The 21,999-nt window shown below is 43.3% G+C and overlaps 1 protein-coding gene across 3 annotated transcripts in view; it reads left to right on the top strand.

The window, feature by feature from the left end:
• Window positions 1–6,087: 6,087 nt before the first annotated feature.
• Window positions 6,088–21,999, top strand: part of LOC108799456 (F-box/LRR-repeat protein 21-like) — a 27,729-nt gene continuing 11,817 nt past the window's right edge. The window contains exons 1-3 of one of the 3 annotated variants that reach the window (XM_018571315.1): window positions 6,088–6,214; window positions 11,527–11,586; window positions 18,066–18,161. In XM_018571315.1, the coding sequence (XP_018426817.1) occupies window positions 18,100–18,161 (62 nt within the window). In that variant the 5' untranslated portion in view covers window positions 6,088–6,214; window positions 11,527–11,586; window positions 18,066–18,099. The remainder of the gene's footprint in view (window positions 6,215–11,526; window positions 11,587–18,065; window positions 18,162–21,999) is intronic. The other 2 variants (XM_018571316.1, XM_018571317.1) reach the window with 2 other exon arrangements.

Raw genomic sequence — 21,999 nt, 5'->3', positions numbered from 1 at the left:
ATCGACATATACAGTGTCTACAAATGGTACATATTTTATATTTAAACCCAATCAGCAAAAACATCACTAAAATCTAAAATAACCGTTGAAATGTTGGTGTAATTCCAAAAATCAAATATTTTCAAATCTGCAGCTTTCATTAAAATAATTCCTATGACGGTCCCTGGAAAGGCACTTACTGGTATAGTGTGATAATGTTCTATCCCTCAGTATACAAACAGACTGCACTATCCAGAGAATTCCAATACTGCAGACTTTATTTAAATTCACAGCAAATCAAATGCCAGCACTGCACACCCCCAACCAACTACAAGCTCTCCTGCATTGTCACCATATCAAACTTGCTTCCGATGGAGACTCTGGTGGATTGGTGGTTATTGGTTACTGTTGCTTGCACATCCTCACAAATTATTAAATTAAGCTGGCCATACACGCTGGAATGAATTACATAGTTACATAGTATTTGGGGTTAAATAAAGACATACGTCCATCAAGTCCAACCCATATAGGTCCACGCATCTTTCTTCCCTCATCCACTCTAAGCAGTGTGGATGGACAAAACTTCCCTGCTGGCTATTGTGTTCTGACAAATGGCACCCACAGCCATCATAATACCCAAGACAATGACTGCAGCTAATTTACTAAAGTCACTGGTCAGCTGACTTGTGTCCACCTGGCTCCTGCAATCTTTTAATCAAAGTTTGTTGAGCCAGGTGGTGTCAGCAGGGCCACCTATGGCTCTAATTTTGGCCAAATTACAGGAATCAGCTGAGAATTGAGCTGTTTATTGCCAGGTCAGCTTACAATATATTTCCAATCTTGCAGCCAAATTGAGATAACTTCTATTTTATATTTGTTACATGTTCTCACTCACATAGCATAACTTAAAAAAGTGCTGCTTACATATTACATGCTCCGTTCTGAATGAAATGTTTTTCTCTATACTGAATTTCCCTCCAGAATGCAAGGGGCTGATGCGGTTAAAGTTAACTAATAAATCCTCTGCCTTTTTATATGTACTGGGTAATGCCAAGCAGTGCAACATTACCCAGTAATGTTCCTTTCCCTAGAAAGGTGCAGAAAAATGAATTTGCCTACCTGCTCACCATTAGTGGCTCCGTCCACATCTCTGCTTCTCTTGAACATTCAAGTAGTGCTCCATGTGCCCTTCACATGCAGGGATGGTACAGACTCCAGCCACTGTCAATTAACAGCTGGAGGGAGGAGCAGAGCAGTGGCTTGCCTCTGGTACGATAGGCTTCAGTGGATGCAAACACACGATTCAATGCATCTAGGTGAGAGTGTGCATGCATAGGTGGCTCCATGGGTCCGTGTAAGGCAGGGGAGGGCAACTGTGGCCTTCCAGTTGTGCTTTAACTACAAATCCCAACATGCCTCTGGGAGTCATGCATGTAACTGGGCACAATAGCTGGAGGGTCGGAGTTTCCCACCCCTGCTGTAAGGGGACGGAGCCACCCAGAGGCAGGATCATGACAGGGAGCATTCTTCAAATCAGGATTTGAAAGCAGCCACAGCAGTAAAACGTAAACAGACATACAAGCAAGGTAAGTGCTGGGGCCTACACCACTATGTGTATATATATCTTTTTAGTTAAGGTTTAATATCACTTTAATATTAATAATGAGTTCTGTCTGTACTGTGCTGGCGGATATCATTATCAGTTCTATACTAGATTTGTCATAGCAAAGGGTTACAGATCTAGAAGCATTGGTTGCTAATGAGAGGAAGTGCAGTCTGTCCCATGTCTTTTTATAAGGACAGCCAGAGTTTCCTGTTGCTTTAAAATTGAGAGAGAGGCTTGCAAAGGCCCACTACACGTACACATCTAAAAGGTAAGAAAAAATGTTTAAAAATTATTTTGAGGTATGCTGTACCAAATATATAGCGGGGCTTTCTCAAATTTGCCTGCCAAAGTACAGTGTCAAAGAGAGGTTTCTCTCCCGTTGAAGCACACAGGGCAACAGATCGTAGATCCTGAATGGTAGGGTATATCGCCACCTGCAGGAGTAGGACGCTAGGCACATAACTAAAAAGACAAGACAGCCTAGGGGCGGCCCCTGCTGGTGGCCCAACCCCTCACTTGCTGACAAGTCTCCAGTTTTTTGCCTAGCGTCAGGAGTAAGGAGCTAAAAAATTTTCTCTGGGAATTTTTTTCTTTTCCTCCGTTTTTCTCGCTGTTTCTTCAAGCAAGTGTCACCAGGGCGACACGCTGGATGTTTTAGATCCTTGTAGTCTCCCCTGAGTGACCGACGAGCGCATGCAGGCTCTGCCACGGTGGGTCGGCTGCGACTTTGGCTTCCTCTCGACGCCTATGGGTTCGTCCCGGTGGAGGTGCATATGACAGGTGGTCCTGGCCTTCCTGTCAAAGCATTCCGCGCAGGCTGGCGGCGCCGCGGCTACAGTCGGGGGCGTTGTGTCCACCGCTCCCCTGCCCGTCCTGACTGTGGATCCTCGAAGGGGGGTATGTATGTGGTGGTGCCTGTCGAGGGGCTCGTGACGTCTTCAGCTGGTGAGATGCTGTGCTGGGGCTGCGCTGTTTCTGTCACAGCTGCATTCCCTGGCTGCCTGTTTCCCCCCCCCCCCCCCCCTTGCCTCATGGTGTGCAGTCTGGCTGGGTCTGTGGGTGGCTGGACCTCCTGTGGGGGTTTGCCGCTGGGGGTCTGGGGTCTGTGGGGGTGTTCTGCTTCTGCTGCAGCGTGTGCAGAGACATCCGCGGCCACCGCCGTTCGTTCGGCGGCCGCGGCCACTACTCGAGGCCCTGGTCTGATCGCGGCCTCCGGCCGGCTCCACGGCGGCCATGTTAGATGTGGGCAGGCGCCCTCCCTGGCTGGTAGCTGCTCCGGTTCGGTCCCTGGCTGGCGGGGGCTTCGGTGGGCTTCCTCTGGTGTCACTGGGAGAACCTGGGGCCGTTTTCAGTAGGGCCGGACACACCCGCGGCCACTACTGCTTGTTCGGCGGCCGCTACTCGAGGCCCCGGTCTGGTTGCGGCCTCCAGGCGGCTCCGCGGCCGCCATCTTGGATTTGGGCAAAGTGCCCTTTCTTACATGTCACTTCCGCCCGGGCTTCCTCTAAGCCTCGGGCGGACGGGGAGTGTCTTCCTTTCGGCCTGGGACGCCGCAGAGGACGGACACAAGGGTGCAGCTCTCCTCCACCTTGCAGAGTCGGCGCTGGTGCTGGGCTGAGACAGTGGCCTGGGGGTCGTGAGTACTGCGGGGTCTCTCTTTCTTTCCCTTGCTGTGGTGGTCTCCGTTCTGGGGAGTGGGTTTTTTGTGTGGGCCATGGATCGCAGGGATGACTCCTCTGCATTGCCGTGTGAGGGCTGTGGGCTTCGCCCGGCGGACCCCTCTAGGTCCCCTCTTTGTGCGGCCTGTACGCCTGCGCTCCTTTGCCAGTCTCCGGTGCGTCCCTCGGGTTCCTCAGGGGGTGTGGTCGGTACCGCATGTACCGCGCTGTCCTTGGAGGTCTTTTCCTCTGCCATGGATGGTTTTGTGACACGCATTGAGCGCGCCTTGACGCGGCGTCCGCCTAGGAAACGGGCTTTGCCAGTCCTGTCCCCTGCCCTGTCGGGGGAGTCGGAGGAGGAAGGGGAACTTCCCACGACATCACCGCGTCCTGATCCTGGTGATTCCTCGCAGCCTGATTCGGCCAGTGAGGATGAGGCCGCGTCTACGCTCCTGGTTCAGGAACGTGAGACGGTTTCTGCGCTAGTCCGCGCTGTTAGGGAGACTCTAAAAATTGAAGACGTTGCCAGCACTTCCGCGCTGCCGCACGTGCAGTTTGGAACGCATAAGAGTAGACGTTCCGCCAAGGTGTTTCCTTACATCTCCTTTTTTGATGAATTCATTTATAAGGAGTGGAAACGGCCTTCCAAGTCTTTTGCGGTTCCGAAACGGTTCTCGGTTCGCTATCCCTTTGAGGAGGACTTTGTGTCTAAGTGGTCTTCACCACCGGTGGTGGACCCGCCGGTCTCTCGTTTAAACAAGGCCACGGTTATCCCGGTGGAGGATTCTCCATCCTTTAAGGATCCTTCCGATAGGAAGGCTGAGGCGCTTTTGCGGTCCCTGTACTCTGTCGCGGGCGCTCTCATGCGTCCGGTCTTGGCTTCGGCCTTGGTCACTCAGACTCTGACTGAGTGGGCAAAAATGTTACATCAGGGTCTTGCGGAGGAGAACGTCTCCCCCGCCTTTGTGGAATTGGCGGACCAGTTGGTGCTGGGCCTGCGTTATGTCTGTAATTCGGCTTTGGATGCGGCGCCCTTGGTGTCCAGGGTGTCGATGTCAGCGGTGACGCTTCGCCGTTTGCTCTGGCTTAAGTGCTGGTCGGCTGACCAGGCTTCCAAGAAGGCTCTTCAGGAACTGCCCTTTACTGGGGACCGTCTGTTTGGTTCCACCTTGGATGAGATCATTAAGGATCTGACGGGGGGTAAGAGTACCTTCCTTCCCCAGGCGCGCAAGAAGGAACAGCGCCGGAAGCCTGGGCCTACCTTCTCCGCTCATAAGCGGCTTTTTCGGCCCCCGCCGCCCTCCGACAAGGGCGGTAAGTTTATCAAACCCTCCTCTTCCCACTCCTCCAAGCGTCCGTGGCAGCCCAAGTCTGCCAAACCCGCCGGCAAGCCCCAGTCCGCATGAAGGTCGGGCCCCGACTCCGGGTCCCGGGGTGGGGGGCCGCCTTCGGCTCTTCGCGGATTTTTGGCTGGCCCACGTCTCCGACTCTTGGGTCCGGGAGCTGGTTTCTTCGGGCTACAAGATCGAGTTTCGGTCCCGTCCGGGCAACCGTTTCTTCCCATCCAACACGCAACTATCCCCTTCGCGGTTGGCGGATCTCCGTCGCGCGGTGGCGGACCTTTGGTCCCAGGGGGTGATTGTGCCTGTTCCCTCCGCGGAAAGATTCAAAGGGTTTTATTCAAACCTGTTTACTGTGCCCAAGAAAGAGGGGGTGCGGCCCATCCTGGACCTCAAACGCTTGAACACCTTCGTGCGGGTCCGTCGGTTCCGGATGGAGTCCATCCGGTCCGTGGTGGCATGGCTCCGTCAGGGGGATCTGCTGGCCTCCATCGATATCCGGGATGCATACCTTCATGTACCCATTTGCGAGTCTCATCAGCGGTATCTTCGTTTCGCGGTGGGGGAGGACCACTTTCAGTTTGTGGCGCTGCCCTTCGGGCTGGCGTCGGCCCCACGTGTGTTCACCAAGGTGCTAGCCCCGATTCTGGCGCTGTTGCGTTGTCGGGGGGTTTCGATCGTGGGGTACCTGGACGATCTGCTCCTGCGGGCAGACTCGCATTCTTCCATGATGACAGCTCTGGGGGTCACGGTGCGGTCCTTGGAGGAGTTTGGGTGGCTTCTGAACCTGTGAAAGTCTTGCCTGGTGCCCTCACCACGCCTGGAGTATCTGGGTTTGGTTCTGGACACTGTCGCGGCCCGGGTCTTTCTTGCCCGGGACAAGCTCCTGAAGCCCCGTTCCAAGGTCCTGCTACTAAGGACTCGCCAGAAAAAGCGTGGCCGCGGGTCGAGAGGTGTTCGGGATTCTGTACTGGGCGGAACATCGAGTTCTGGATCTCTCGGCGGTCTACATCCCGGGAGTGGACAATTGGCAGGCCGATTACCTCAGTCGGTGGATCCGGGGGAGTTGTCTCTACACCCGGAGGTTTTTCAGCAGCTCTGCCGTATTTTTAGTTATGTGCCTAGCGTCCTACTCCTGCAGGTGGCGATATACCCTACCATTCAGGATCTACGATCTGTTGCCCTGTGTCCTTCAATGAACGGAGAGAAAAGGATTTTACGGTGAGTACAAAAATCCTATTTTTTTCAATTTTGTATAGTAGGTGAATGATAAGCTGAGGTCTGTTATGTTTATAATTCCTGTTTCCTTTTACTGAAGTGTTGCGTTGCCAATGTATCATTTATAACCACGTCTAGGTAAAATGTTTCCTTATTTTCAGTGTGTTAGTATCAGCAAAGCTACTGGTTCACAGTGATCTGCCTGCGTTGGAGCTTTGCCAGACCTCCTCCTCACAGAGCTTAGCGACACAGTGACCTACTTTCAAGGCAGAGAAACACAAGCAGGCAGGGGCGTGAGGGGGATAGACATAAAAGCTATACTTATCAAGGCACGAACACAGAGAGCTTACAGTCTACAGAGATATTAAGAAACATTGCTGTATCCTGAACGCTACCGGCTAATAAATTTGGAGGTAAATGTTTTCCTTTACGGTTATTACTATTTTGTGTTTTTCATGGATGGTAATGTGCCATCTACAAGGTAGGCTATCTCTGTGTTGGTTACTATTCAACTCGCTGGTTCCTAGAGAACAGGAAACATATATTATAGATTGTTTTTGGCCTGGAATGTGGCCATAGACATTAGACAGCAGTTGAAACATACCTTTTTTTTTTTTTTTAAGCAAATGTGGCTCCAACATGATTACTATTATACTATGCATTCAAGTACTGATTATGCGCTCCTGGTGCTAGCATTTTCTTGGGGTGAAAATGGCTACTGGAAAATCAATTCAAAGGAGTCGGAGGTTCTGCATCTGAAGGTACGCATACATAGACAGATTTTATTGGTAGCTGTGAGATCTGTTGGGCTTGAGGTGTCAGCATCTTAGCATGGTGAAAGCACTGTATACAATCAGTTTTCACACAGACTGAAAAAGCCTTTAGAGATTTCAGACAGAAATATTCCATAACTCTAACTGATTTAAAGCTATGAATGGTTAATATCTTCAAATATCCAAGTATACAGTACACACCCTTAAGGTGCCCATACACCTTACAACCATCGCACGACTTTCGTTGTGCGATGGTTGTAAGGTAATTGAAATCTTGTACGATCTGCCCATCTTGGACAGGCAGATCGTACTTACGATCATCGCAAGCCCTCCCCGCTGATATTGTCGCTGAGTAATATTATCAGTGTTTACTAGCTGCATTCAATTGATAACAGCTTTTATATATTAAACAACAATAACAGTGTGCAGGAATCCACAGAAACCAGCAATAAATTAACTTTAAGCAGTATTTTGTGAACATACTATTGTAAGCTTGTTTATGATGCAATTTACGTAGAGAACTCCTAATATAAGAAACACTTTATACACTGTATCTAAACCCAAAAACAAAAATGTAACATATTGCAGATGATCAATCCTTAGATGTGGTGAATTAGTTTTGTTTATAGGCTTTTTCTTCTTTTCTTTATTTTTACCTGGTGATCTAGGCCGTTACACACTTCTAACCCTAGGGTGGCTCCACTCAATGGAGGAGCAATGAAGCCACCCTTGGACAGCAGCACTGTTAACCTGTGAAGAGGTTAGTCTTAGATGTACTACGAAATTTAGATGGACTTGATTTACAAATTAAATCTACAGTCCAGCTATCACTTTTTAAACAATTACAGGAACAGTTTTTTTTCCCTTTTTAGGGTAAAGGTTTTGCATAAATGGATAAAAATTGAATATTGGAAGCACCACTGTCAGTGTTAAATGGTTTGTCTTAATCCTCTATCTGCCACTTTTGCAGGAAAGCTTGGTCTGTTAAAATAATTTGAAAAAAAACCCTTCCTGCATGCTAATGCAGCTACCACAACTAAGAATTGTTAACATGCAAAAAAAAAAAATATATATATATCAATTTTTTTTTTACATTTAGATACTTTAAACCCTTGGTTCTCAACTGGTGGGTCGTGACCCAAAAGTGGGTCACAGCCCTGTGTTCAGTTGGTTGCCGTGTGCCTTCTACTATGCTATGTGAGAGGCTCCGCAGCCTCCCCCTAACGAATCAATGTTAGTTCTCATGCTGAGCAGCCATTCAAAACATGCTGACCGGCACAGAGTGTCAGCTTGAGGTGGGGTTGGCTGGGGATATGGCCACAAAGGAGCTTCATCCCTACGTGTATTGTGCACAGCTTCCTTATGTGCCTTGTAGAGGTGCCTGGACTGGAGTAACCTCACATTCTAGCTCCTGAAACCTCTACAGGGCATGCAAGGGAGCTGTACAAGCAATGCACATATGGATGGAGCTCTGTCTCAGCACAGCAGCCCACACTGGAGCCCAGGCTGAGGATCCTCTCCAGTTCTCATAAGGTAGGGAGACTGTGAGGATCTTACAAAAAAAATATTTTTTTTTTTTTTTTGAGAATGTGTGTGATATATCGTGTCTGTGGTTGTGTATGTCTGTCAGTATTTTGGGGGGCCCATTCACACTAGTACAATGCGTTAAAGTATTCCTATAGCCACAACTTTTTTTTAATAGATTCAGAAATGGTTAAAGCCTGTCATTGTTTTTGTTTCTGACTTGGGAAGATGTCCCTTCACTTCCTTCAGAAAGAGACAGGGAAAAACTAAGAAATCTACTCTTAAACAGCTGTAATATTAACAGGTGCCCACCCCCTTATTTTTAGTGGCCACTGGAAAATGTTGGATTTCCTATAATTTTTTGTCCCAGTGACAATAGTTTCCGGGCCATATAAAAAAGGTACATCTCCTCAATGGAGACAAAGACAGCAATAAAACTCAGTTTGAATATATGGCTGAATATATAAGGCATGGAGTACAGGGGTCAGGAGTATGTAGAGCACAAAGTATAGGGTTCAGAAATATGTAAATTACAAAGGGTTCAGGATTATGTAGGGCACAGAATGCAGGGGTCAGGAGTGCATAATGCACAGAGCTCAGGGGTCTGGAGTATACACTGCAAAGGGTGCAAAGAGCATGCAACTCAGAGTGTGTATGGGTCTGGAGTACCTAAAGCATAGATCACAGGGGTTAGTAGTAGGGATACACCAATACCAATACTAGTATCGGTATCGGTACCAATACCGAGTATTTGGGCGAGTACTCGTATTTGCCCAAATTCTCCGATACTCATCCCAATACCATAACTTCTGGTCAGAGGGAGCTTTCTGTTGACCGGCAGTGCCGCAAAGGAACATGGGGTCGGCTTCCTGGCCAATCAGGAAGCTGGGCTGCAGGTAATGAACCGCCTCCCGGCTTCCTGATCGGCTGGAAAGCTGGCTCCATGCTGATTGGCTGGGAAGCCGGCTTCCTGGCCAATCAGCATGGAGCCGGCGAAACAGCATGAAGTCGGTCCCCCGGGCAACAGGATCATTTAAAAAGAGAAATCAACTTCTGCTACCACGTTGCCCATTTTCTGGCTACCAGCAAAGGAACAGCAACAGCACTGGTGTGGTCAGTGAAATGGTGAAGCCTAAGGGAATATTCACAAAGCCAGATAGAGCCATATACCGTACAAAATGGGCAATTTTTATGCACCCAGGAGTCACAAATGTTGTGTGCAGCCCCCTGAACAAATCAATGACAGGCTGCGGATGTACACAACAGTACTTATACTCATGCATATACTCAGATAAGCAGAGATACAGTATGTCCATTTTGTTCTTTTTACACTGTAGTTTGCACCCATGGAAATGAGCCGTAAGAGGCAGTTAAACGTTCTCTCTGCTCTCTTAATGATCCTGTCACTGGCAAGTTATCATCAGCAACAGGATCTCTAGTGTGACATGGCACTGAAGCAGAAAGAATTCGGGTTGTTATGAACAACTGTATTAGCCTTTCTAGTGAGGATGCTCTTTTATAGTATAGCATTACTACGATATCCATTTTACACAAAGATACCATGTGTTGTGTTTTTTTAGTGTGTATATGATTGTGTGTGTGTGTGTGTGTCACCTAGCACTTATTGTGATTGTTTTTTTCGGGTCATATATGACGCACATGGGGAAGATACACTGATTAAAAGAACAGAGATCCTTTCTAACCATCTGGAGCATGGTGACTCCAGGTCATGAGGAAATGGGGATTTGTAAAGAATCTCCATGCTAGAATATGAAAATGCGGTGCGAAAATACAACTCAGTCAGCAATGACAATGAAAGCAGTTTGACACTTGAACAGGAGGTTTATTTGTGACTGTTCCAACATCAGATATCAAAAGTATTTGTGTCATCCTGCAGCTAAATTTAGTTTCCCTAAGTTCTTCCTCATTCAATTTATGGATAACATTTTCTCTATATTTGACATTCCTTTTTTCACTTAAAGGGACACTAAGCCAAGCAGACAGTTTAAAAAAAAAATAATTTAGTTATTTCCTTTAAAGAAGAATTGTGGGTATGCTTATTCTACCACCACACTGCACAGGTTAAGTGCTTGCTTTTGTCTAGGGATGAAAATAAAACAAAGTTATACTCACTTAAACCTCAGTCGGCTGGCTGCTACTCCAGTCCCTTCCACCTGTTTGCCTCCTCCGCTCCAGCTATGGAATGTCACTTGGTGTCACTTAGTAGACAAAATATTTTCAATCTAAAGTGACCCTTTTTGATTTTCAAGCATACACATACAGTATAGTGGTGCCATCCTAATCTGCTCAAACGATCTACTTATTTCCCAAAATCATGCACCTAATTAGTGATGGGTCGAAACATCCCCCCCCCTCCGTTTTGTTCTAATTTGAACTTTAGAATATGGAAACAGTTTGAATTCGAACTCAATGCAAGTCTATGGGGCTAGAACTTTGAAAATCAATTGACCCCATTTTGAAGGCTTATATGCAATATATTGGTCACAAAAAGGGTATGGGGAGTTGGGTACTGCCCTGCGGGACATGTATCAAGGAAAAAAACACTTTGAAAAAAATACAGTTTTTAAAGAAGCGAGCGCCCCCCCCACACCCCACACACACACACCAGGCCACATGCCCTCGGCACTGGTCATGATGAGATATACCATGTAAAAGCAGACTGCAGCCCACTGCTGAGCCTTTTACAATGGGTTTATTTGGATGTCTGTGACGCTTTCTGTCCGCTAAAAGGGACATATTTATCTTTACTACTGAGTGCTGGTGATTTCCTGACTTTCCTTTTACAATGGGAACATTATCATTTCTGAATTGAATGTATTTGTTATTTTACATACAAGTCCCCAACAAAAAAAAGGTTCAGTGTTCGGCAAAATTGAAAATTCAGTTTTACGTGAACTTGGATTTTAATCGATGATGTAAGGTGAGCTTTGATTTTTTGGGGTTCTCTGGTTCAAATCCTGGTCAGTTCACTATCTGCAAAGGGTTTGCATGTTCTCCCTGTGTTTGTGTGTGTTTCCCCCAGGTATTCCAGTTTCCTCCCACACTCCAAAGACATGCTGGAAGGTAAATTGGCCCTGTATGTATGAATGTGAGATAGGTACCTTAGATTGTAAGCTCCTTGAGGGTAGGGACTGCAGTGAATGTGCAGTAAAGTGCTGTGTAAAAATTGTCAACACTATATAAATACCTGTAATAAATAAATAATACATGAAGAGCAGTAGGCTATATGATTTTCTAGCACCGCTGCACAGTTTTGTAGGTAATTTGCATAATTATCAATATTTGCTTTTCTTGTGGCATATTATAAATATTTTTTTTTTTTTAAATCAACACCCGAACTTCATGCAGTAAGAACATTCAGTATATGTAAATTTCTGTCCTGACTCTTTCTGAATTGTTTCTTACAGAGACAATCTTGAAAACAGTTAAGGTCTTAAACAGAAAGCGCATTGGCAGTGCACTCACTGGTAAGCATCTTGTCTTAACTTCATGTCTGTAATACTTTGTGGATTTTTTTGCATTTTTATTGAATAGGATGTGATAGTCTTTTTTTGTGTGCATGTTTCTATCCCATAAAAAAACGTTAATGCCTCCAAAGCAAAAAATATTAATTTTGGGTGGACAAGTGAAAAAAAATTGCTGGCTTTTATATCTCTAAATGATCACAGCAATATCTTCCCTGTTGGAGTTTATGCCTTGCTCAAAATATAGACATTTTAAAGCTTTGCATGGATATTCCACTCCTCAGCTGACTTTCCCAAGCTGTACAATAAAAGAATCCATTAAGAACATTGTGGAACAATCATAACATTTTCAGTAAAGAGACGTCATGGAGATCTTGTTAGAGTCTCCTAAATAAACGAAACCAGACTAGACAAGAACTATCAAGAACTGAAATTTCAACTCTAAGTGCATTTGCCCTTCATTTGACATACTGTGTGTTTGGGCAAGCAAGGTTGGTGAGCAGCAGGGATGAATGTCAAAATAAGGTTTCTGTGAAATTTACTTGTTTTTACCTGTTGACTCCAATGCATTTTTCAAAACTGTCCTAAGCAAAATTTCTTACTTAGAATAAGCAGTGAAATTTCAGCGAAACAGAGCTCACGGGGAAAATAGAAATATCACCTTCTCAGAAACATTCACTTTCAATGCCTTTTACTGAAAATGTCCCGAGATAAAAATCTCACACCAATGAAAATGTCCCCAAATCTAACCAAGGAATAAATGACGCTAACAAAATGCTCAAGCCTCCCAGAGATGAGTATTTTCACTCAGAACATGTTCAACAAAATGCACCGAAGTCAATAGAAGGCTAATTGGCAGAAATGTTGTGAAAGCTGAAGCTAGTAACTTTGTGGCAAACTCAGTTTTATAAAATGTTGTCACTCACCCTAGCTCTGAGCTTTGCCCGGGATATATAAAGTGTCAGAAACAAAAAATGGGAGTTAAAGGAGAACTATGAGATGAGTGATTTCCACTCACCTCATAGTTCTAGCCGACCTGTGACAATGAGACTGTCACAGGTCGGCTCAGTAGGTCGGGAGGTGAGCAAACACATACCGGGTTCGCTCACCTCTGTGACAGGGGGAGGGGCTGGATTCCCCTCTCCCCGCTCCGATCTGCCAGCGCTGACTGGCGGAACGGGCGGGGGAGGGGACGGGAACAGCTGGCTCTGCCTCTAGATAGGCAGAGCCAGCTGTCACTCACGCAGCTGGGCGGATCCCGTCATCTACGTCGGGATCCGCTCCGGCGTCTCAGTATACCGCGAGCTACAGGGTAACATTACTGAGCTTAGGGTAACGGGAGGCCGCTAGTTTGTGTCCTCCCGTTACCCTAAGGAGAACTATGGGGAAAAACACTGACCCCATAGTTCTCCTTTAACTCAGTTTTGCTAGCATTTAGCAATGAGATGCAAAACCTAGCCCAGTTTTGCTGCACATTTTACTAATTTTTGTGTGTGAGGGAGATCGGTACACAATCTCCTCCAGCCCCCTCTCTGGTGTCAGAAAGCAGAAGTGATGTATGTTACATAACTTCCGCATTCTTGTGTCACTCTCCGGCTTCAGAAGCTGGAGAGAAGCTGATGAAGTAGATCTCTGTTTCATCAGCTTCTTTGGGGGTCCCTAGGTGACATTAGGGGTCTTGGAGACCATAAAGAGGACCTGTCACATCTATTTTCTATCACATAGGGGGTTTCCTAGCCCCCTATGTGATAACAATAACGTTAAGTGAAAAAAAAAAATAGGAAAAAAAGATTAACGTTGGAAAAAAGAAATGAAAGTCACACATTAAATTTTTTTGTGTGTTTTTTTTTTTGTTTGTTTTAATTCCTTTTCAAGTCCCCACCCATACATACACGCGTGGAAACATACGTCGGGTGCTCATACATGTGAAAATGATGATTGCGCCCATTACGAGAGCAATAATTTTAGGGCCAGTTTTTTGTGATTTCGCGGGTGCATACAATTTTAAGGCTTGACATGTTTGGTGTCTATTTACCCGACGTGACCCCGTCTTTTATATTTTACCAAAAAATTGGGTAGCAATAATTGTTTCCGAACATAATGTAAAAAAAAAAATTAAAAATGTTATGTCATTTTTCCTTAATATAGTAAAAAATAAAAACCCCAGTGGTGATAAAATACCACCAAAAGAAAGCTCTATCTGTCCCCAAAAAATGGTATAAAATTCATTTCAGTACAGCGTTGCATAACGGAATAAACGTCAGTCAAAGTACCGCAGCCCAGAATACTGAAAAATGGCCTGGCCAGAAAGGGGGTGTACCTGGTCTTGAAGTGGTTAAATAATTTTTTCTAAAAGTGTGTTTTTGTTTATTTACTTTGAATTTTAACCCTTTAGTGAATGAGTAGGGGTACAAGTACCCCCTACACATGCACAAGGGGGGGCATCTGGGTGCCTCCTTAATTAAAGGGGTACCCCGATGCAAATAAGCCTCCTTGCCCACAGACCCCGACAACCACCGGATCAGGGTTGTGGGGAAGAGGCCATTGTCCCTACCAGCATGGGGACACCCTCCCAATGCTGAGGGCACGTGTCGGGCCTGTGCTCGGATCAAGGGTCTGGTAGGAATGTTAGGGGGAACCCCACGGTTTTTGTTTTTCATTTTTTGGGGGGCTGGGGTTCCCCCTTAAAATTCCTACCAGACCTAAAGGGCCTGGTATGAATTTTGGGGGAAACCCACGCACTTTTAAAAAAAATTTACTTGGGGGAGTCCTACCTAACATTCCTACCAGACCTAAAGGGTCTGGTATGAATTGAGGGGGGAACCTCAGGCTTTTTTTTTTCCCCTCCCCTGCAGACTGTAAAAAAAAATACTTTTTTCCCCTCTACTGTCACTTTGCTGCAACGAAAATTAGTCCAGAAACAAAAATTCGTACAGACTACCGCTTCGGACCTGAATCCCGAAAAATTAGATAATGCAAAATCCGAATGTAAACAAAACTAAACAAATTGTTTGCCTTTGCACATGTCTACTGTGTACTTCTTCCTATGTATTACACATGCACTTTATATAATATTTTTATATCTATACTGCACTTCATATAAGTTAGGGAACTTTTATCTATTCATCTCTCCTTATGTTATCGAGAGGAGGAGGTCTGTGGTCTTGTCCTAGGGTGACACTATCTGCAATGAGTTTGCATGTTCTCCCTCTGGATACTCTGGTTTCTTCCCACATCTCAAAGACATGCTGGAAAGTTAATTGACTTCTGTCTAAAATGGCTGTGTATAGATATTGAGATAGGGGCCTTAGATTGTAAGCTCCTTGAGGGGAGGGACTGCTGTGATTCTCCAGTATGTAAAGTGCTGCATAAAATTGTTGGGGCTATAAAAATACCTCCACTAAAATAAAGATATGATTATAATATACAACTCTAAAATTACATATTATAGTTGTGCATCTCAATAATATTAATAATATATCTCATTAATAATAATTATTAGTGCCAATATCAGTGTTCATTAATTACCAGAAATGTTATGTACAATACAATGAAACAGTGTCCATCCATAAGTATCATTTATCGTCCAACTCTAAAAATCCCCTTTTAATTCTCCCCATTGCCAAAAAGGTGCTCAAAAGCAATTGTAATCCTCCAAACACATCTTCACAGGAATAGCTTGCCATTCACCGTCAATGCTGCCCTAGTAATAATACACTTTTTGATCTGCTAAATAACCAGGTCAAAAACCGCTTGGAAAATTGTATATAGATACACATGGGAATCTGATGTCCTTTCTTTTTACTCCCCACACCAACTCCATCATGAAGTATAAGAGGAGGAAGAGAAAATCTCATTATTCAAATCATATAAAACAAAGTAAAACCACTTACAAGTAAAGTGTTTATAGGCCAGCACAGAGAATGATCTGCTTAGCTCTCACTTTCTTGCGGGTGTGCACTACCCCAGAGTGCGTGATGAGGTCACAGTGCCCAATGCATTCTGTCTCCAATAGACTGTATCAGGAGTGGTAACCTTCTGTGACATCCAGGTACAAGCCATGTGCAGCATTGGGATGATGGGACTACTAGCACTAGCCTTACAAAGTAACATCTGGGTTTGAAAAAGCATTTTATGCACGCAGAGTGGAATTATATAATTTATATGCATTGTGGCTAATGGAGTCATGTATGAAAATAAAAGTATGTGTATCTGGAGTTCAGCTTTAACTATTTTAGGATCACTCACTATTTACATACAATTAAGCAATCATATTACATCCCCATACACAATAAATCTAAAACTAAGAGCAATATAAGAAAATCTCATTTATATAAATAAACCCACATAATAAATCTACCCATAATGTCCCATATTCTTAAATATTAAAAATACATAGATGTGCCTAAAGGTTCCCATACGATCTTTGATTTTCGTTCAGAAATCTTCCACGAGTGGTCTTTCGAATGATAAATCGAACAGTTGATGGACACCAACAATTTTTTTTACTGTAATCCCGTTCGAATTTTCTCGAAGGGTGAGGCTGGAAAACGTTTTTCGAATCAAATGAATATCGATGGATTAGTGGCGTTTTTATATGAAAAAAAATCGCAGCAAGAACACTGCACATGCGCAAACGAAAATCCATTCTGTCGATGGACAAAATTTGGTGAGTTAGTATTGCTAACGAACGATTATCAAAATCAACGTTTGTCTGTGCATGATGGGTTATTTGCGCTAGAGTCGAACGTTGGTTCTTGGCAGCAACGAAAATTTCTGATCAAAATCTATAGGTGCACGGCCAGCCTAAGAGCATATAAGAAAAATCGGAGTATATCAAGAAGGACAAGCGCTTTCTAGATATCATCCAACCAGTCACTGGCCGATATATAATGGCTTATCAAATAATTTAATTGTATTTTCATGCTGCGTTCTAAGTTTGCTGGGGTACGTCATGCTATATTTCAGCCCTTTAGCTCAGGCATTTGCAGATATCCTACTTCGTCTGTGCAGGATTTCAGGTAAAGAATCTGGGAAGAAGAGAATGGTGCTGCCTCCAAAACATCTCCAAATCTATCCCACTGACTATGCTCCCCGGGTGTGGGATCTTATCTTGAGGTATTTCTGGGTGCTAATGTATTGTAGGAATTTTTGGAGATGTAGGAACTAGATATGCCTCCCACAAATACATAAATATAAGAACCGCTCTCCAAGGGGACCCATAGTCAGTCAGATTCTAAGACATCGGGATTGGCAGAATATATAGATTTTTATTTTTAATCTCTGTTGATGATGGCCTATTTTTTTTAAGGGATAGTACGCATCCAATTACCTTATTACTAGCAATCCCTTGTGATGATAAATACATTTTATTACAGTGGATGTTTATTCTCTCATGTTATATTAACATAAAACAGAAAGATGGCCTTAATGCGGTTAAATGGATTTTGAATGATAGATATGGATTGCATAAGAAACAAGCAAATTGTTTAGTGAAGTGTCTGAAATGAGTTTTGGTATAATACATTCTATCAGCAGACTAAAGGGGTAGCAATGGGAGCCAGATATGCTTCCAATGTAGCCAATATTTGAATATCTATATGGGAGGAGGAATCTATATATTCCGAATAATAGCTTAGCTGAATTTTCTGGAAGTGTTTAATTTATGATATTTTATTGTTTTGAAGGGAACACCAGAGTCTGTGGATGGCTTTTTGCATTATCCTAATTATAATATATGTGGAATTAGCCTCTCAAGACTATGGGATGTAAGGGTATTAGTTTTTGGATTTAGTGTTTAAGGAAAAGGGTAAAGTTTGTACTTAACATATTTTAAATATACTGATCAGAACAGTTACTTACCCACCTTGCGCTGTCATCATTCAAAGTGGAATTAATATATTTTAAAAGGTCAAATGATGACCCCCAAGGAGGAATTGTGATAATTTAGAGGATTAAAGGATGCAACCAAATATAATAATGAAGAGGTTTGAACCAAAGGGGTATACAAAGGATAACTCTATGAAGATAGAGGCTATAAATAGATAAGACCTTCTAGGAACAAAGAAAAAGGGTTTTAGAATTCTGAATTTACATTCATTACAGATTACAGCGACCACTAAAAGAAGGTGGATATAATTATCAAGAGCCACTGGCCTATCTTTTGTACATTGCATGCATTACTTTGAGTGTGTTAGCACTGGTCTCATAGTTGCCAACTCTTTATCATTATTTCCATTTTTTATAATATTAAAATTCCTAGAGGATAATTACAGTGGAGAATTGCATGTAGCATTCAAACTACTGGGCAGTTGATATTGTATAGCTGGTCAGCTCAGCAGTGAGGGAACATTTCAATCTACAAAGTATGGCACTGTCTTGATATCAAGTACAGTTGGCAACTATGTGTCAGTTCTCAATGTGTTGTTTTTGTCACAATGAATTTCTGATGAATTAGTTCTTATGATGTTCTGCTGAGGTAGGAAGTCAAAGTGGACGGATGCTGGTGAATGCCCCATGGCCGCGGTTACCTCAGTCCATACATCAAGTACAAGCTATAACTTGGAAGCAATTTTTAGGTAAGAAACTTGTTTCCCTAAATGGAAATGCAAATGGAAAGGGAGAAAGTCTGTGCTCTTAACACTGTTGTCAAGGTCATGATGTTTGATACTCGTTTCCTTTGTATTCTACTGAAAACGACCTAAACTACTTATTTAAGAATATTCCAAGCCAATATGTGTAACATCATTTCATGCGAGTGGGCTCTTGGGAGTAAAGGCAGCAGCATTGTTTTTCTGGGAAAGATATCAATGTATGCATGTGGAGTGAGGCACAAAGGTGTGAGGACAGATGGAGTTCTGCAGTCCAGTAGGCACAGCTAAACAGGCCCGGCGCTACCGCAAGGCAAGGCAAGCGGCCGCCTGCAGGGTGAGGGCGGAAAAAACAGGGCATTTTGAAAAGTACTTTTTTTTCCACTTACCTTCGGTGCGGGAGAGCAGTGGCGAGTTAGCGCTGGTCCAGTGGTCGGAGCTCCAGGTGGGGTCCTAATTTAGCTGGCCAGCGACTGCCAGAGGATCCCGTCACGCGCGGCGTTAAAATGCACCTTTGCCTGTGTAGGCAAAAATCCTAGCACTGGCCCTGCAGCTAATAACGCTGCTTGAGATTTCAGTGCCACAGAGGCACAGTTTTGTCAGCCTTAGCAGAAAGCTGGGAGCATACTGGATTTATGGCAAATGAGCATGTTCTTTTGTGTATTTATGGCATTCTAATGAGTGTATATATTTGTGAATTTTGACCAGACACATGCTTTAAGAGGTCTCCAAAGGCACCCAGCAAAAGCGTTTTCATGTCCCCTGTATATGTATGCTCATATGTTAAGAGTGTGGGTATGTATGTGACAATCAAACATTTCAGAAGGCTATTAACTGTTAAAATTTAAATACATTTACTAAAATGTAAGCTCATGATTGGCCCTTTGTGTTCGTATCACCCAGAACTTTGTTTTTTTGTAAAACAGTATTAGATGTCTTTTTCACCTTTTAAAGGGACACCCATCAGTCACCAGCAAAAATCCTAATGGCAGTTTCCTGTAATAGAACAGCTATTAGATTCTCCTACATTTGCTTTGTCCCAGCAGTGCAGGCTCTGTCAGACTTGTCAGCATTCCACACTTCCAGAAGTGTTGGATGCCTGTGTGCTTCCCCACATTCTGTGGCTCCATATTCCCTCCCTTCTGTCCTGCAGTGGCTTAGAGATCAGAGTGATGAATGCTGAAGAGTTTGATTGAAGCTGCAGCACTAAAATAGAGCACTGAAGGTAACCTTTGCCTCTGTATTTTTGATCAGGATCTGATTAGCTTGATTTACCAAGCTTTCTGATAATTTTACTTTAAATTATCTTGTTATGATATTTATTTATTGGACATGAGAGTTCATTCAGACTGCTGTAGGGTCTTTTGACTGCTGCAAGATACATGCTAACTAATCTCTGCTAATGTGCATATTTATGTGAATAATAAACAGTCCTTGTGCTGGTCATGTCTTAGTGGACCATTACCCCTGATAGAGTAAAGTTCTTATGGGGTCCACCATGGAAGTGAGTGCCTATTACACACCTGAGAATAATTCTGAGTCTTGAAGAAACCACAGGTTACTGGTGACGTGGCGGTCAGCTCCTTGAATCACTTCAGTCGTAAACTGAATGTTAGGCTGGAAACCTACAAAATTGCCTATACACTGATGAATTTTGGTTTAAGCCTAACTCCAGAAAAACAGGTTAATGCACAGATGAAATACTGTGTATATACTGTATACGGGAATTGTTTACCGTCCAAAAGATTTGAGAATTAAACAGCCTTGCCACACAACACAGCCCTGTCTGGCAAGGCAGGTGACCTGATTTTTTTTTTCTACTACAGCTGAGTAGCACTCACAGGTCTTGTCCTCTCCCCAGCCTGTGACTGGGGAAAAGCAGTAGACTGATAAATGTATCTCTCTGTCTCTCTGCTTTATCCTTCTATGGGCATGTTTCTTGCAAGTACATGAATACTGCAGCACAATAGACTGTACTGGAGATCTGCTTTAATGAATACAGAGCTGCATTTTGTTATGCCTTTGTGTATCTGCCTCAAGTTCAGCTTTAAATGTTGTTCCATGTATGCAGATGAAAGGATATGTAATCTATTAATCTAGCACTCGAGCCAAGACCTCTATAAAAAGTAGATTTTGCTATTGAATGTCTGCGAGTATCATAGATATCCCTTTTTTATGTACATCATATTTGTCCTATTTCCCCAGTTTCCTGAAATAAGATTGTTACTTCACCTTCACCTGGTGGAAAACATCAAATGCTTACCTTACTAAATGTGATTATTTGTTAAAAACAACAGATTTTCTTGAAAATGTACAATATGCATGATTATCTACACACAATGAGGGGAATTTATCAAAACTGTAGCATACAAAATCTGGAGCAGTTGTGCATGGCAACCAATCAGCTTCTATCTTTCATTTTCAAAGCTTAACTGAACAAACTGAAGAGAGAAGCTGATTGGTTGCCATGCATAGCTGCTCCAGTTTTGATAAATTCCCCTCAATATATTTATTACCTGTTGATTGTCATGGGGAAAATAACAATGATGCAATGCTGCCATACCTTAGCGAACAATCTGAGATCCTTACATGCCCAACATCCTCGAACAGCAAACCAAAACATTTGTATTTACTCCAAAGACCTTAGCAAAGTATACTTTTTTACAGCAACAAAAGCAACATGGAAAAAACGTTCAGGTTGGTGTGGTATAGTTTATAATGCGTTTGGCAAGCTAAAAATACCCAGATGTGTGTCTTGACAGGCAAAACTTGCCATCATCCTATAATTTACACACGACTATGTATATTTTAAAAACCAAAATCAGACATATCTACTTAATGTGGCTAATACTCTCCAAACCTTCATGACCGAAACTTGTGCTAGGGATCCAGAGGTGGCCATTTTGAAGCTTCCCAGCTTACATTTATTTTTGATAATATGTTGGGGTGTTAATCATCTTTCTAAACACTTGCTCAGATGTCTCCAACTCATTATCTGGAGATTATTCCTATATCGTGTCCACAACTACATCGCTACTATCTGATTTAGGGTCAGATAATTTGTACGGGTAATTTTAATATTAGCAGAAGTAAACTAAGCTCTTTCTTTTTCACCACCCCAACTTGGATGAAATCTTTGTGCCACAACAACTTTTGCTTAGAATAGAAAATAGCTCTACAAGGGACTGGTGCCAATGAACAGAGATAACACTACCATAAGTCTAGGGCTAGAGAGTTTACATATACGGTAGGGATGCACAGATACCAGTGCCGATATCTGGCATTTTCAAAGGAACTACCAGGGTTGCAGCTGGGACCTGGCTCTGGTACTTCCACACTGTCCTGAAATCATTTGTCTATTGTTTTAGAAAAACTGTCACATGACAATAAACAAAAAGGTATCAGTAATTGGTAGCTGTGAGGACAAGTATCCGTACTTACACTTGGTCTGGAAAAATGGTATTGGTGCATCCCTAATATATAGTCCTGTAGCCAATGCTCCTTAAAAATGGCAGCTGCCTCCTAACCTTTGAGTTTCTCTCTAGTCTAGTAGCTGGAAAAGTATCAGTACTTGTACCAAGTACAGTACTTGGCTTCTGTGCATCCCTAATATCCGGCAATACAGTGTGTTTGCCCCATGATGTCGTCATACATGCACTGGCTATGACCATAGAATACGAGTTGTCTTTTGTACATAATTGTTTTGAATTTTCACTGTGTTATATATAATATGTATATGTGTATGTATGTGTGTGTATATATATATATATTATATATATTATATATATAATTTATATATTTGATTTTTTTTTTATGCTGTTGTAAA

This window comes from Nanorana parkeri, unplaced genomic scaffold (assembly GCF_000935625.1).
Source record: "Nanorana parkeri isolate BGI_ZX_2015 unplaced genomic scaffold, ASM93562v1 scaffold1729, whole genome shotgun sequence".
In the NCBI taxonomy this organism is placed as follows: Eukaryota; Metazoa; Chordata; class Amphibia; order Anura; family Dicroglossidae; genus Nanorana; species Nanorana parkeri.
Note: the sequence above shows the minus strand (reverse complement) of the source record. Positions and strands in the feature narration are given on the sequence as shown.